This window comes from Acomys russatus, chromosome 25 (genome assembly GCF_903995435.1).
Source record: "Acomys russatus chromosome 25, mAcoRus1.1, whole genome shotgun sequence".
Taxonomy (NCBI): Eukaryota; Metazoa; Chordata; class Mammalia; order Rodentia; family Muridae; genus Acomys; species Acomys russatus.
In genome coordinates, this window is record NC_067161.1 from 45,816,865 (window position 1) to 45,834,186 (window position 17,322).

Sequence of the window (17,322 nt, forward strand, 5' to 3'; positions counted from 1 at the left end):
AGCGCCTGCGTTTTCTCTGCATTGCTCACTGTTTGGCCCCCACTTCTCCCTTTGCTAGGGTTAAGCAAAAAGAACTTGTCTTTCCCTCAAAAACCACTCTTAAATCAGAAGCCAAAGAATTTGCTGTCAGCAGAATACGCGCAAGCAGTCTGAAAGGCTGTTTGATGTTATCAAAGGTGCCTGACGGCAGCGCTCAGCATGGGCGTGCAGGGGAGAAGATGCTTTGAGGATGATGAGCCTTCGCACAAGGAGCGTGCACCCAGCCCTGCTTCCATTGCCTCCCTTCCCTCCCACTTCTCATTTTCTTCTTGGCAGCCTTAAGTTTGCTGTGATGGAGTGGAGATAGTGATGACAGTGGCCAGTGACCATCATAGTTTTGGGAAACTGGACCCTGAGTAAACATTACTGAAACTTCCCCTCATCTGGGGGAGCATTACAGTAGGAAAATAATTTCAAATACGAGTCAAACATTCATAATCATGCACTCTAACATCTGAAATGCTTCAAAATTCTAAATATTTTAAGGCCAACAAGAAACCCTGAGAAGCAAATGCCACAGCACAGAACTTAGCTTCACGCACACACACACACACACACACACACACACACACACACACACACACACATATATATAAAATAACGCTATATAAAATTACATTCTGGCTACGGATATGTATCTAGGACATAAGTGAATTTTTGTCTTTTGATTTGTATCCTGTCCCCAAGACATATTATCATGAATGGATGCAGATACATTCTAAATCTAAACACTTGGGAGCAACCTGTGTCTCCTGCTTTGCTGCTAGTAGCTCCTTCTTCCCACCTCTGGAGGCCCTCTGACGAGTTTGGCATTTGTCCTGCCAGGAGATTGTTGGCCAGTTGTGTGATCTCACTTATGCATGAAACAGAGGTAAACTTATCTACTTGCTGGCAAGCTAAGTCGAAAGCTAACATTGTGAGTGTTTTCAGTGTTCCTATGATCCACAAGTGCCTGTGCTGAACGGGTTTGAGAAGGGACTTTAAGAAATTACGACGTCTGGAGAGAGATAGCTCAGAGGTTAAGAGGTCCTGAGTTCAATTGGTTCACAACCATCTACGATTAAATCTGGTGCCCTCTTCTGGCCTGAAGATGTAACATGCAGGCAGAATACTGTATACTAAATAAATAAATCTGAAATCTGAAAGAAAGAAAGAAAGAAAGAAAGAAAGAAAGAAAGAAAGAAAGAAAGAAAGAAAGAAAGAAAATAAAAAATAAATAAAATAAAATATGACTCCTTCAAGTGGGATGTGGTGACATACACCGTAATCCCATCACTCAGCTTGAGCCAGGGGCATCCTGAGTTTGAGAGCAGGTTACACTATGCAATGAGACCCTTTCTCACAATAAAACAAGCAGCAGACAGAGCTGGAGGTTGTAAGCAACATCAGCTATGGTAATGATGATGTGAAATCTAAGAGACCTGACAAGACTGTGAGGCGGGGGCAGTGGGTTTTTACCTGGATTGCGTCCAGAGGACCAGCCAAAGGAGCCTCAGTGGATTTGACATCAGGGGGCGATCCCGCAGAACCCTGCGGGTCTTCGCTCCGACTCTGATCTGGGGAAAGCCCATCGCTGCTGCTGTCCTCTTCGAAGGCAAAGGCATCTGCTGCTTTGGAGAAGCTCACCTCCGTACCTGAGCGAGAGAAAACCAAGATGGGATCCGTGGCTTGGAGCGTCGGAGAGCTGTTTCAGAAACACTGCTAAGCATTGCCCCATACCAAAGCACACGCTTGGCTCTCCCACTGACGCGCAAGTTCAGGGAAGAGTGAAGATGTATTTTAAACAATTAGGTTTTCTACAAGGGAACTTGTGTATATATATATATATATAAAATGTACTCTTTTGTTGGGGAAAATGGGCGACGTATCAAAGCCTATCTTCATGCACTAAGCTTTATTTCCCGGCTGAGTCATTTCTCAGTTTTTCCTATGGAACCTATGTCCTTTTAAAAGTAAATCAGGAAAAGCACAAGGAACATGCGTGCTGTGAGACCACTGGATAATAACGCAGAATGACTGCCCCTCTCCTTCGGGCTTTCCAGTATGCAAGAGAATCAGAATGACAGCTTGCCAGTTGCTTCATCCTCAAAGATAAAACAGGGCGCACGGCACAAAATGTTTAGCGAACTTTGCTAATAAGGAAAAGCGAGGCCAGCTACTAAGTTCAAATTCCTAGATGTTAGATTTAGCTAGTGCCACTGGAGTTCACGTCCGAGGAGCCACTCAACCGAGGCATCGCTAATTAGAAAAGCCAAAAGATGTATCTCAGAAACTTCAACCTGACTCTTACTTTCTCAGCATGTGGATTTTCTTTTCATGTCTAGTATCTTGTGTCTTTGCAAGCCCTGCAGCAACCCTGTCTCCCCAGACTCTTCCTCTGCCCCCTGGGTGGTCTTTCTAGAGCAATAGAGAAGTTGTGTTTACGTTAGAGGTCGTCAGAGCAGATGGGGCTATTACAATATCCTGACCTGTGTCTCACACTTTATACCACCCATTCTTCTCCAGTTTATTGTCCAATAGCAGTACACAGTGTGCCAAAGCTACAAGGCTCTCTCGGCCCCATTCTAAGTACAGTCCTCTCAGAGGAGTTGTAACATTATCGAGAGCTTTTCCAGGCCCCGTTCTACAATCACGCTCACAAGAACTTTTGACTTTTGCTCAGATAAGAGACAGGAGCTCTCACCATGGTGATTGCAAAAGCTGCGAGGAGCTGGGAACACTGGGACAAGTGTGGTTCGGGGCTTGTCATCGCCACCACTGCTGGCATGTGTCACAGACTCTTGGGTGGACATCCGAGTATCAAATCAGGAAAGAGGCCAGGCAAGGACACAGCAAGTGGAAACTCTAGCGAATAGCCCAACGTGCAGCCCACTAACCTGGAGGAGCTTAGACACCAGGACATCTCCTCCCAGGTCATGAGCAGAAGCCATTACTGCGATTATAATCACTAAAGTGAAAGCTCATTATAAAAATTCATGTGGCATAAAAGTACCTAATGTACATATAATGTACAAGACTCTCTTCTGGATTTAACTCCATGGATACAGAAAAAATATGTGGAAAAAGAGATGTTTTAAATAGATTGGACTAGGTAAAATATAATATTCAGGGGCTGGGAGCGGGTAGTGTGCTTGCCTAGCATGCACAAAGCCATGGGTTCAATTCACAATACTGAACATGATATTTTACACACACACACACACACACACACACACACACACACACACACACACACTTCTGAAACTTGTGTTTTTCCTACTCTGCAGTAATTTCTTTTTGAGATTTTTTTTTTCTACATGAGAGCAAAAACTATCCTCACTAAAAAAATAATTGTGTAGTGTTCATTGTATCATTGGGGACACTTAGTATTAATCCTTGTACTTGTGTGTGTGTGTGTGTGTGTGTGTGTAAGAGGAGATTAAACCTATGGTCTTATGCATGCTAAGGAATTGTTCTACCACTGAATTATAACCCCAACTCATTCTTACACATTTTTAGCCTAAAAACGTCTAGTTCCAAAAGGTCATCCATCCATGCAAACATATAGACAAAGAGGGTAACAGTTTGAACAGGTTACATATGTACATACATATTTGAATACAAGTAGTGGAAAAAGAGATCATGAATTTGAAGGCGGGTGAGAAGGGGGTATACAGAAGGGGTTGGAAGGAGGAAAAGGCAAAGAAAAATGTATTTAAATCTTCATTTCTAAAATAAAAATAAAATAAAAATATGAATGATTAGGAAAATCCAGAGAACTACAGAAATTATTTTATTTACCTAAAAGCCCAAATAGTAAAGGTTAGTATGTTTCATACTTGTATCAAAAACCTGTTTCTGCTCCAGTTAGAAAGACCCACTGGCTGTGTGCCAACAGCTTTGTTGACACCCAGAGTTTTCTCTTCTGCCCCTTAGAATGATTCCCCCGAACACCATATCCTTCCTTCAGGAGTCTGGAGTTAGTCCACGCAGTGTTTTCCAGAACAATCTAAGCTCTGCAGACAGCCTCTGTGTGTCATTTTCCTCCATCAAATGGGTCTCAGTGCGTGTTTCTCTCAGGGGAACCAACACCCAAGATCTCCTAAGGAAGATCCTTTTAGCTGCTTCCTTGAATACATGAACACATGGTTGACTCAACCCATTTCCGAACATCTCTATGAACTTTGCTTTCATTGGAATTTTAGTCCCATTGCAGGCATGGATTTAAAGCTTTTATCCCTGCTAAAGTCTCTGCATGTGCCACCGAGGACCAGGTAGACAGGAGAAGGCGGGTGAGGGTTTGCTGCTGCCCCCTCTGGGAGATCAGAGCATGCCACTGAGATCCGCCTGGCTCATGTCCTGGGCCAGTGCTGCTCATCATCGCGGAGACTTCTCCATGTGATCTTACCAGCCTCTCAGGAACACCTTACTCCCTGCCCACCAGAACACCCTGAGATACTCATCGCCTCATCTCTCTCCCCCATTTCTTTCACTATGAGGGGATTGGGCCTTCTCTGTGTGGTCCGATGTTTCACATGACAAAGATGTCTTTCTAACTCAACCAGAATGTGGCATCCCAGATGTGCAAAAATTAGGGAGAAATGAACTGAGTTGTGAAATTGTCCCACATTCTAACACATGGATCGAAATGTTGGAAGAATCGGGAAGAGGGGGATAATGTTTTTCCTCTTATTCCACAATGACCTGATTATATGTAAAGGGGAGGTGTAAGAAGGAGATGAGTAAGAGGAGGAGAAGGAGCGGGAGGGAGGTGGGAGGGTGAGGGGCCTGTCAGGCAGATTTCTATAATAGTGTCAGCTAGAATAAAACAGACTTGTGAGTTCTCAAACAGACATGGGAAGCCGAAGCAGGGTCACATTTTCTTGACTCTGTTTGGCTGATGGGGATATTAAAAGTACTGCTTTATGCAACGGTTTAGTGACTGAACTGAGAGAGAACACCCAGCCTTCGGACTCTCAGAGTCACTTTACAGAAGGGGGTAGCTAAACCAATCGTCCTCCCCGCTAGCCTTAAAGCCCTTGGGTGGACCTTCTGTCACTTAAGGGAAAACCATCAGCCTGCATTGGGTGGAGGGCAGGGAGTCACTAGAGCAACAGAGGAACAGAAGAGCTGCTCTGTACACGTGACCCACTGAAGATAACCCCGGGAATGAATGCACTGTGCCAGTGGTGACTCTAAGTCAAGACCCTAGAGTGACTTGAAAAGAAAGTCTAGAAGTAGAGAATTTGGGATAAGGGGGTAGCTGGCATCAGCTTGCCACATGTAGGTTCCACATTCTTAGCATTGACTAGGACTGAAAACTGCGTCTATTCTAAACATCTACAGGCTTTGTCCTAGTAATTTGTATTTTTAAATTTTTTATATATACATTTATATTATTACACACACACACACACACACATATACAGCAAGAAGAACCACAAAAATATCAGGAATTGTATTAATAGTGTTTTGGCTATTTGCATTTGGCAACCTTGAAGAAAACATCTTTCCTATCTTGGTGAGTCTAAAATTCTGAATGTAGATCAATCTCTATCATATCTCATCTCTATCAACTTAAAACATCTATCTAGACCTAAAAACAACCTCACCCCAAAACAACTAAGCTTAATTGTAACTATCTGGTCTTCAAACACATCAGAGACTTGAGAAGGAATAAAATTATTTACCCAAGTAAACAGGAAGTGCAGGTTAGAAGCTTCCAAAGTGGAAAAAAAAAATGGACAGAGACAGTTTGCTGCCTGAACAGTCACCCAAAATTCTCTCTAACATTGGAGCATCATCTTAAGCCTTCTGTCTCAGTATATCTGACAGACATATTTGTGAGACAGGAACTATTGAGCACTTGCTTACCATGTTTTGGCAGGGTTTGGCTGTCGACACTGCCTGCATTGAACCTTGCCCATTTGAGGGCAGAATTCTGTTAGTTGCCCAATGGAGGACAGTTTGCCCAGTGGTTTGTTTGCCCCATTTGAAACCATCTCCGTAAGGAAGTTCTTTGATGCTCAACATCTTCTTTGAGGTAAGCTATGTGTTGCCATGAATCACTTCCCTGGCAGTACGTATAGTCAATTTGTTATTCTGAAGAACATGTATGAAATGTGTGCAAATCGCATTTCATTTTATAGGTGAGACTAGAGTTTCCTGAATTTGTCATACATGGGGGGCGGGTCTTGGAGTTAAGCCCCTGTGGATATGGAGGAACAGCTGTCTATAATCAGTTCTATTTCCTCCCTCCAAGGCTGAAGGAAGCTGGTCCTCAATTATTTCATTCCCTTCTACACTTTATCCTTCAAGAGGAGTAGAGGTGATGAGATAAGATAAGGGAAAGAGGCTGAAAGCCAGGAGAAGTCTGTCTGTCTCCCTTGGGTAATCAGGGAGTCTGTCAAGGAGATGCGGCCTGGAGAGTGTTCTCAGCAATTAGACAGAGGAAGCAGCAATGCAAAGTTGTCTGAGAATTCTCTGAGAGGATGAGAGCTTAGGTGGAACATGAAATGACTGGCAGCTATGGACAGGAAAACAGGAAGACGGTAGAGAGAGGAAGAGACACCGCAGGGCCTGATAAGCAGACGTGATGTGGGGAGGGAAAAGAAGAAACTCCTCTAGCCAGGGGAGATAATTATTCTAGAAGCCAAATCCGACAGAATCGTAGCCTAGGAGACTACATCCTCAAATCATATACCAATCACTTGGAGGCTCCCTGATTAAGCCAATGTGATGAAGAAGCCACGAGTACACACAACCAAACACAAGGAAGTTCCTCAGATCCACACGAGGAAGCAGGGTGAGTGTCCCAGCCCCAAATGTGACTGGCTGGCCACCATGTTGCCAAGTCCGATTCTGCCAACAGGTACATTTGAGGACCACTAAGGACTGTCCTGTCTTATGGGCCCTGTCAGTTATGTCACCTTCATGGCTGCAAGTGATTTGTGTTTGTCACTTCGGGGCAAAAGAAGAAGGAAGGGACAGGGGACCTCCACACAGCTACACAGCCCCTCTGTTTGGGCTTATAGCAAAAGCAGAGCAGTGGGCAGTGGGGGAAACCACCAGAGTGGCTGCTGCCATCACCTTACCTTCATAAGATGCATGAGGCCCCTGATGGGCTCTAGAGTTGGAGTGACTTAGGGCACTTTCTTTCTCTTGGGAGTGTAAATATTAGCAACATATTGGGCCTTGACTTACCCATCTATGAAATGGGCATAACAAATGTAGCTACCTCTCTAGGTTTGAGGAAATAATATGTACAGAGCACCGAGTCCACAGCCTGATGACCACGTCTAGCTGTTATGGCAGCTGACACTGCTTTTGTTAGGAGTGTCTGCCACTCTCAAGCTTACTCTCATCAAAACCAGAAAGACCACCCAGGAGGCAGTTTATTCTGTGGTCAGCCTTGCAAAGGTCAGCACAGCTCCATGGCAAGGAAAACTTGTTTGTCTCAAGAGGGCTTCTTCTAGGAAAGTTAAGGGGTCAGTTTCTCCAAAGTAGAAAGAGAGTCTGTCCTGGAAAGGCCAGCACTTACTCCCCTTTTCCTGGTTCAAGCCACGCTGCCATAGAGAGGGACGCAGGTCACCTTCTGGTCACCTTATCTGTGTACCTGTGGAACATTCACATAGGTCGCACTGCACTGTGACCCTGGGCTTCTGCTCCAATCTCCCACGACAAGAGGCTGGCTGGCAGCTGCTGGAGAGCAGGGGGCTGGCTATTGTCTCTGCAGATACATCAGGCAGTTGATGACAAGAACCTGCTCTGGGAAGCCCTGACATCATCCTCCAGCTATGCCCACAGGATTGGCTCTGGGCACCGGCCCCTCGGGACCTTAGGCTGGCGGCAGACCCCTACTCCCCCAATTCCCTGCAAGTGATTAGATGTAAGAGTTAGCTGTGCTTTCCTCTGCACAAACGTTTACAATGCCAAGATTAAATGAGATAATTGGAGCCCTGGTTGCTCTGGCCTTAGAAGCTGCACAAGGGCTGGGAAGGAAGGTGGAGCCCAATGTAGAAGTTCCTTGACTTTCTATCTGCATGAGAGCCCAGTGAATGGCAGGAGAGCTATTTTTATCGGAGGACAGACTGATCATCCCTAACATCCTCCAGAATAAGAATGAAGCAACATCTGTTTCCCAAGAGAAAGCACCATAGGTCATTCACAAGGTGTAGATGTTGTTAAACTCTGGCCGATGCCAAGGAGGCGTGATGAGACCCAACACCACACTATTGTGTGTAGTTTGCTGGAGCCTCTAGCCCAAAAGAGAAGTCACTGCTCTCAAAGGACATCAGGTGTCTTCATTATAAAGCAGGTGTGAACTGGTACACAGATAAATGGGTTCCCTTTCCTTAGAGCCATGACACCTCAGAAATTCCCCTTGGGTCTCTTGACTTGATCCTCCCAAATCAGGAAAAGCAGCTGACTTCTATGTGTATTTATTACACATCTGCTTTAGAGGTCAAATGTGAGGAACAAAAAATGTTACCCGGTGTGAACATGGCATACTCTTCTTGTCTTCTTCCTTTATGGGACAACACTCATCGGCTCTGTAGTCACCTGTCAGTACCTCCAGCTACCCTTCAGGGACCTTGAAAAATATTCCCAACTCCAACTGCCTATCTCTCAGCGATGTCACGATGGCTTCAGTGGCACTAATGGCATTTGGGTCACCAGGCAGCCCCGAGGAGTTGAAGGGCCACTTTCTTTCCTCAGCACTCACTCTTTCTCCCCATCTGCCAGTTCCCCAAATTTTAAACACTACTACACTTTTCCCAGAGTTTTTCCTCAGAAAAGCATTTGACATACATGCCAGGGTGTATTTCTTTCCCCTAAGGATCATTTGTACTTTGGAAGTGATTTCTCATTGTGGAATGATAGAATTTTGCCCGTGAGAAAGTAAGCCATGCCAAGGCAAACAACCCTACCACTTGGCACAGAGCCATTGTTATTGTATGTCTGCCTTACAAAGGCACGATGAGTGTCAAAACTCCTACTCTCTGAACATGGACTGGATTCTTAGGAAGCAAAAGAGTTTGATTTTTGAATTAAGCCTGGGGGTCACAAACAAACATACGATGAATAAAGAGGTCATTGGAAACATGACAGCTGGAAATGGATGGCCCTTGCAGCAGCCCTGGCGGGCCAGACGTTGGTTTCTATATTAAAAGGTTACGGTGACAAAATGAATTTATCTTTGACAACTGAGCTACATATTCTAAAACACTGGCTGAATGAAAATTAAAGGGCTGACTTAGATGGAAAACCTGGTCCAGTCCAAAGACAAGGTGAGAAACTTGTCAGCTGCAGCTGGAGTCCAGGGTTCTTCTACTGTTTGAGGAATCCAGCCGGGTTTGGCTTAACTCAAGCCAGGAGCCAGGCAATTGGACAAAGCATTGTTTCCTCTGGAGCTAAGGGGTGTTCACACTCTGCGAAGAAACCACTTAATGACCAGTAAGAGGTTCAATACACGCGGGGAAGAACCAGGCACTCTCAGTACCAAGGCGCATCAGAGAAATAACCACTTATAAACCCAACAAGACCGTCCTCGATTCTGTTGAGATGCCATCATGCCTATGAACATTGTGAGGGTTATAAGCCATGTCCTGGCCTGATGAGGTGTTTCACAGAAGGGTGGTAGGCAATCAGGTCAACTCTGAGTGGCGGCCGCAAGAGGCTGAAGCCTTCTCTTCCCGCACAGTACGCAATTGCGGAGCTATGGGAATGAGAGCAGCAGCGAGCGTCTCTAAAACTATATTCAGAGAGGAAACTCACAGGTCAGAAGTAGGAGGAGCAGTTGGGCATCCTATAAGAAAGGAAAGTCTGCAGTAGGAAAACACGCGGTGTGGTGGGTCATTGGGCTCTGAGGGTGACCTGGGAATAATGAGAAAGTCCCCAGGTGGGAAGGCTCACTGTCAAAATGTCCTTCCTTGTGTTAGGAAAGGCTCTGGATCATTCTATCTTAGGTTTTAATTAAGCTTGGAGGAAGGGAGACAATGACACAGTAGGCCTCTCAAGTCTGGCAGAAGCATAGAAACACAGCTGGAGAGAGAGCCACAAAGTATAAACACAAGTGGAAACGGCGCGTGGATGAAGAAGGGAAAAATACACAGAGGTCGTGGGGATGAGAAAAAAACATCCCCACCACACCACAGAGGAGATGTGGTCCCCAGCAGTAATAGGGCAGGCTGGGTCATCTTTGCTGCTGGGAGGACTCCAATTGCTGTCCCTGCAGCTGGACTCCGGGCAGCCTTGCAATCTTTCTTAGTGTATGTTCGTTTGCTTGTGAGACTCATAAGCACAGAAGGAGACACAGGGATGGGGGTATGAGTGCTCTATTCTCTGCTAGCACCTACTTCTTGGATTTTCTTGGACAAAAAACAAATGTATTTTAAACCGTTTTCTCCAGCCAGTCCTTGTTTATTCTGCATAGACAATGCACACAACAGACTCTCAGTTTCTCTCTCTGCTCTTTTTACCCATCACTCGTACCCTGAACTGCTACCCCACTTTGCCTGGTACATAGAAGAGAGTCAGTAGATATCAGGTGATGATGAGCATGCAGGAAAAAGCATCTTTTCTGGTCCATCAGTTTAGATCACTGTATGTGTCCTACTCTGTGCTTTCTTCTGAACTGGGAGCCACAGGACTCACTGACTCAAAAGGTCTGCCTTTGTATTATTGGTGGGCACTCACATTCTTCAGTTAAAAGGAGAGTTTGTCCCTTTCCCCCACCTCACTCCTCCACTCCTGTCTTGATAAATAGTGGCATCACTTACGTTCGTTGCTCAAGAGAGAAAAATCTATGTGGTACAAAGTAGTCTATAATCAAGTCATGCAGTATTGGTCATCCCAGACTCTTCTTTTGTACTCTCACATGCAGGACTTTTTCCAGCTCACCAGCTCTCATCAAACAAGTGCATCAGCCTCCTAGTGGGGCTCTGGCCCTCTTCCATCTCTTATGAGCCCACTTCACACTGCAGACACAGTCCAGCCTGGCCCTGTTTACACACACACACACACACACACACACACACACACACACACACACACACACACACACACACACAGTTTGGGCTCATCAGAACCCTTCCTGTGCTCATCACTACCTTTTTCTTATTCCTCAAAATTTATGTTTTCTCAAGGTAAGGGATCAGGAAAATAGTTTTTCTCAATTTCTTGAACGAGAAGAACTCTAAAAAGTTTGAGGCTCTCCTCTGCTTGGAAGACATACTGTAAGCTGTCTTTAACTTATAACTAGGACTTTCCTCTCTACCCTCTCACCCCCTTCCTCCCTTCCTTCACGGCTCAACTGGTACTCAGGGTGGGTTCCTGATGATTGGTAAGTGAGTCTTCAGCATCTAGCTAGCTCTTGGCGGTAGTGGTACGTGTGTGCATTATTCATGTATGGAATGTGTGAGGAGGTCGGATGAGGTGTCAGTATTGATTCTTCTTCAATCATCTTTTATCTTATATTCTGAGGCAAGGTCTCTCACTGAGCCTGCATCTTGCTGATGTGAGTAGACCTACTGGCCAGGGAGCCTCATGAATCCTCTTATGCCCCCTTCTTCAGCATTAGGATTTCAGGTGTGTGCCTCTGTCCCTGGATTTTCACATGGGTGCTGGGGATTGAATGCAGGTTTTCATGTGTGTGCAGCTAGCATCTTTATCAGCAGAGCCAGCTCCCTAGCCCTTGTCTCATTCTTTACATCAGTTATTTGCATCTACCTGCAACACACGACCTCAAGGCACAGCAGTAGCCAGAAGATTATTGTGTAATTCGAATTCTGATTTCTCGGTGCTCCTCCCCCCATGTCTAGTTGCAAATCTTGTTCTGAGAATCTTCTGTCTCAATGTTGTGTAAACACTGCTCCCCAATTGTTTCCTGATATGACAATAATGCAGCTTACAGCCAATTGCTGAGCAGAGGAGAAAACAGGGCTGAACTCCCTGCCAGCCAGGGAAGCAGAAGTTAGAGGAGGAGGTAGGGGTTCATCCAGGGGATTCAGCCATGGAAGAGGTCCAGGAGACATCAGGACAAGGACAAGGAGTGAGAGCAGGCAAGCTACATAGTGCAAGCATCACTGGGATGTACGTTTGGAGGAAGCCAAATTAACTTAGAGGGTTAAGAATAGAGTAATAACTGCTCAGTTCTTGTGCTGTGAAGCTTGTTTTAATAATATAATAGCGTCTCAATTACTTGTGTGACAGCTGGGTTAAGAGAAAAATTGAGAAACAAACACAGCTTCATAAAAATAACTGTAACACATGCAATGGAGAAATTTACAGATGAAGTGGTTGAGTCACAGTGTGATGTGAGTCACAGTGTGATGAAGGGACCGTACCTACAGGTGTGTGGCCCAGAGTCACAGAGCTCAAATTCAAAGCCAGGCTTGTGCATTCCAAAGCTCTGGCTTGTGGTGGTCACAGGTGCAGCTCAGTGGCAGGGCATTTGCCTTAGCATTTGTGAGGCCCTGGAACTGAGCCCTGGTATGAAACAAACAAACAAACAAACAAACAAACAAGCAACAAGTAACAACAACAAAGAGAGAGAGAAAGAACCAAACAAGAAGAACAAAAACCTTAGAAAACAGACAGCAAAGTAAATGTCCATCAAGCTCTCATCATATTGATTCTCAGCAAGCTGGATGAGAGGCAGATTGAATTCAAGGGAAGATATATAGACTTTAAGAATAGAATCATAAACTTCTTCATAAGGAAAAAATCAGACAGAATTCTCGTAAATGTAAAGGAGAGAGGAAGAGAAAACACCCAAATACAGTAGCTGAGTTGAAAAATGGAGTCCGGGTTTAGAGATACTTAGAAACACAGCAAGGCCACACTAAATATGGCTGGAGACCTGGGAACGATGCAGGAGGAGAAGGAGAATTTCCAGCATTGGGTAAATAATAAAAATCTGAATACATGCATGTAACTATGAGCATCACCATAGAAAGTCATAAACAAGCACAACCACAACAACAAGTCCCAAGGTAGGAACCAGGCTTCGGAGATGTGAACAGGGCATGCTCATGAAACTGGTCATGGGACCATGTTTAGCAATTTCCACCACTCAGAAAATTCCAAAGGTGTAATGGGTACGTCACCCATGACTAAGGACGGTTTGGCTTTACAATGATAGAAGAAGCTGTAGGCTTTCAGGAGGAGCTTTACTGAGAAACATGAGGTTTGGTCTTGTCCTGGGCCAGCTATGCCCTCCTCAGTCCTCTTGTTCTGCTGGTGGCACCTGTAGTCAGCCACATAGTCACAACGTGAAATAAGCCCCGTCCCACAGTGTTGCTAGGCTAGGATGCCCTAGGCTGGGATTCCCAGGTCTGGTAGTGTCTATATTTTCAACTTGGGAAGGTATCTATTTGTACGTGACCTCATTGTACCTCGAGGAGCATCTGCATGGCTTGGGCATTTAAATCTGGCCAGCAGAGAGCAGTGCTACTTATGATGCTGTGTCAGGGTGGCTATTTATCAAAGGTTATGCTCCCTTTTCCACGGTGTGGACTTACTGCTGGGAAACAGATGCGGCTAAGCCAGGGGCCGTCCTTAACCTACGTCCTCACAGTGAGCAGAGTGTAAGTGAGGCCATCATCTCTAGATTTCACTTGCTAGTCCAGAAGGCGATGAAGCACTAAGCTTCTAAGGAAAGTTTTATTGGAATACAGCCATGCCTGGTTGTTTACTTGTTGCCATGGTTACATCCCCACTACAAGGGTGAATGGAGCAGTTGTGGCAGACTGAGGCTATCGTGTGCTATCTGGCCCTTTAAGAAAAAGAGTCATTCTGCTTGGAGGATGGTGGAGGATGATAGAGCAACAAGGCCATGGAGGGACTCCTCTTAGTGGAAATCTCTTCCTGGACTGTTAGAACGATGAATAAATGCCATGATTTACCAACTAATAACACAATTTATGCAAATGTGTAAGTAAAATGCTAGCAATTTCTAAAAATTGAATCATGAAAGTTTGCTTCCAGGAGTGATAGGGTGAATCAAACAGGAAGCAATACCTCATGACTACGTCACAGGCAGAGACGGTCTTCTTATGTCATTGTCATAGCACACATTTTGAAAGCATATTAATCAGTATCTCCTTCAAGTTGCCCTCAGGGAAGGATATGTCCTTACATTTCCTATACCAAAAGCACCTGTCATATGTAATCATGGGAGACTATAGATTTCCAGCTGAAAGAGAAGTGGGTGAAAACATGTGTTTATCAATAATGTAGATAGATATAACACTGTCAGCATGACATGTTATCACATCACCTGTACCAGACAGGGGTCTTGGTGTACATCCCAGTCTGGCCTCAAGCTTGCTACCTCTGGCTCCTTTGAAGCATTGTCAACCTATCAGTAGTAATAGGATTCTGCTGAGCAAGAGACACATGATTATTCAATTGTCTCAGAAGTTATTATGTTTTGCACATATATGAATTATATGGCTTTATATGCTATATATATTTTTTATACATAAAGTGGATATTTCTCTGGCCCTTTAAGAAAAAGCCACCCTGCTGGATATATGTACTAAATTTTTTATTTTATTTATCATCTGTATAATTTCTATCACATTGATATAATCTACAAATGTAAATACATATTAGAATCCTTAAATGAAGTACAAAAACTATTGACATGGTAGTGCACATACATAGTTCTAAGATGACATTGATTGTATAATATATAGATTTTAAACTACCAGCCAGTGCACAAAATGAAGAAGGAAACATGTTTCATTTGTAGACATAGATGTTTCCAGTTAAGGTGAACTGAGAAACTTATTGGAACGATTAAGGAAATCTTCAAAGACGCTAAGAAAAAGAAATATGCAAAAATAATGTTGCCAGGGTCACAGTGACCTAAAGGCTCTGATAACAAGCAATTTTGTTAAGGTGGTAATGGAAAGGGACCTTGTGTTTCTAACCTGGGTGAATCCATCTGCTTTGGACATACAAATTCACTGCTAATCAGCCTATGGAAGTGTTGCATTCCTAAACAAAATTTGACAGGAGTAAGTTAGCATATGATCAACTGTTCCTGAGTTTTACCTCCAACACACTTCTGTAAGCAGCCAGGAAACAACAAAGTAGTTTCTGAAGATTAACATCAGACCAGATTGTAAAGCACACCATTACAGGTGCCTCCTAATCTAAGATCTGAAATATTCCCAGAGGCATTTAGATTTTAAAATGTGATAAGTGAGGGAGTGTATTTGTATAGTACACGATGTGTAAAGAAAGAAGTCTGTGTTTTTGAGCTGGGAAATAGTTTCAATGAGAATAAGTTTAGAAGCTATGAAGAAAGGAGAAAGGAATGAATAGATGACAGAGAAATTTGCAAGTGCTGTGTGTAAAATGGGGATGCACAGGGCAATGGGCTGGTAACATGTCTGCCACACTAGTGGTGGGGTGAGGGGTTGTTTGTTTGTTTGTTCTGTATAAGTAGAGCATACACAGAGAAACAGAGGCAGCAGGAAGAAAAGAGACCGGCTACCAGCTGGCAGTGGAACATCACAGGGGAAGATTTGCAATGTTAGTACAAGTCAAAAGTGCAGATTGAAAACCTTTTGCCTGTAGCAGAGAAATAAATGGCATATTTTATAGTCAAGGAATGCAATGTTCTGAGACATGATGAGAGATGCTCAGTGGCCCTTTTCTCCCCGACCCTTTCCTGTCTGATGAAAGATCAGAGCAGTGATGGCGAGCATGCCCCCCTGAGAACTGCAGGCCACGTTCACAGGCGTTTAGTGTGGAGGCAGGTGGGAAGAGGGCAGCCAGGCTCTGAGATGGAAGAGGAGTCAGTGACTCTCCTGGGGTTCATATTTCCATAGTTACACATCCCCAAGGAAGCAGTCATATTGTCTCTGATTAGATGGGTAAGAACAAGATCTGGATTAACTCAAGGATAACTCAAACTAAATATAGGTTAGAACAAGATATCCGCACACATGCTTCTGACAACATATCGAGACACTGAAACAGCCATTGGTAAATAATATCTTTTAAGTGTCCTCAGGAGCTGCCTTTGGGTCTAAGTGGAAAAAAAGAATGAAAGAAAGAAAGTCTATTTGCCCATGAGAACTTTCATGTTCCTCCTCCACTTTCCTCTGTGTACCCAGACCCAACTCAAAGCATAGCTTAGATGAACTCTGAACTTGCACAGTGTTTGGATCCACCTGAGGTCAGTTGGTCAAAAAGTCAAAAGGTCAATGGAATGAGCTAAGGAGGCTTCTGAAGGAATTGGTGACTGTATCATCTTTTCCTTGAGTGTTTGGCCTTGAACATCATGTAAAAATTGCCAGTTTTAGGGGCTGGAGAGATGGCTCAGGTTAGGAGCACTAGCTGCTCTTCTAGAGGACACGGGTTCAAATCCCTAGCACCCACTACTGCCATAGACATACACACAGGCAAAGCACCTGTGCACATGAAATAAATAAATAAATAAATAAATAAAATCTTCGGAAAATCGTCGGTTTCACATGGAGCATGATGGGAGCTGTGCTTGTGGAAGCCTGAACACCACCATCCCCAACTCTACCCCAGCACACAGCAGCCAAACTGCAACTTTCATTGTGCTAGCTCTCTTCACGTTTAACTCATCAATTAATTTGGTGTTTAAGATCTCACTTGAAGCCCAGATTGGCCTAGAACTGACTACGGAGCCCCAGGCTGGCCTTGAAATCCTGGCAATCCTCCTGTCTCAGCCTCTCAAGGGCTGGAATTATTAGGGTGTGAGATATCATTGCTGACTCCTCTCCCCTCATCTCTCCTGTTTCTGCCTATTTAACATAGGAAGCTGAAGACAGTGGGCCTCTGGGTACCGGTAAGATGCTTGGGGAGCAGTCCGCATGGCTCATCCAAACAGGCTTCCCACCTGGCCAGAGCTGTGGCTGCCCTGGGGTTCCCAAGTGGTGGACAGGCGTGTGTCCCCACCCCCTCCCCCAACCCCCAACTACCTTTTATAGCTTCTTTCACTGAAGAATCCATAGGCAAGATATTCTTCTCCACCAGTTCCAGAGGCCCTGGGCGGAGAGCAATCTTCTCATTGAGGTCACCTGCGAGGCGGGCTCTTTTCAGCTTCATCTGAGCAGTTGGAATGGATCTTTCTGCCGTGGAGGCTGCAAGGTTGAAACAGACAGGATCCGTTTTAGAATTTGATGTCATTTTGTTTGGTTTGATTTTTTTTTTTTTTTTTTTTTTTTTTGGCTGGTGGTTGCAAGACACTGTGTCAGACCATGCTCTACCATCCTGATAATTCTTCAACGCGAGCATCATCACTTCACAGGGATT

At 44.5% G+C, this 17,322-nt stretch overlaps 1 protein-coding gene across 1 annotated transcript in view; it reads right to left on the bottom strand.

The window, feature by feature from the left end:
* Myocd (myocardin) overlaps positions 1 to 17,322 on the bottom strand; it is a 95,855-nt gene that overhangs the window by 26,159 nt on the left and 52,374 nt on the right. Inside the window, exons 5-6 of the mRNA XM_051167352.1 lie at positions 16,989 to 17,150; positions 1,498 to 1,673 (exon numbers count right to left, since the gene is read on the bottom strand). Of these exons, the coding sequence (XP_051023309.1) occupies positions 1,498 to 1,673; positions 16,989 to 17,150 (338 nt within the window). The remainder of the gene's footprint in view (positions 1 to 1,497; positions 1,674 to 16,988; positions 17,151 to 17,322) is intronic.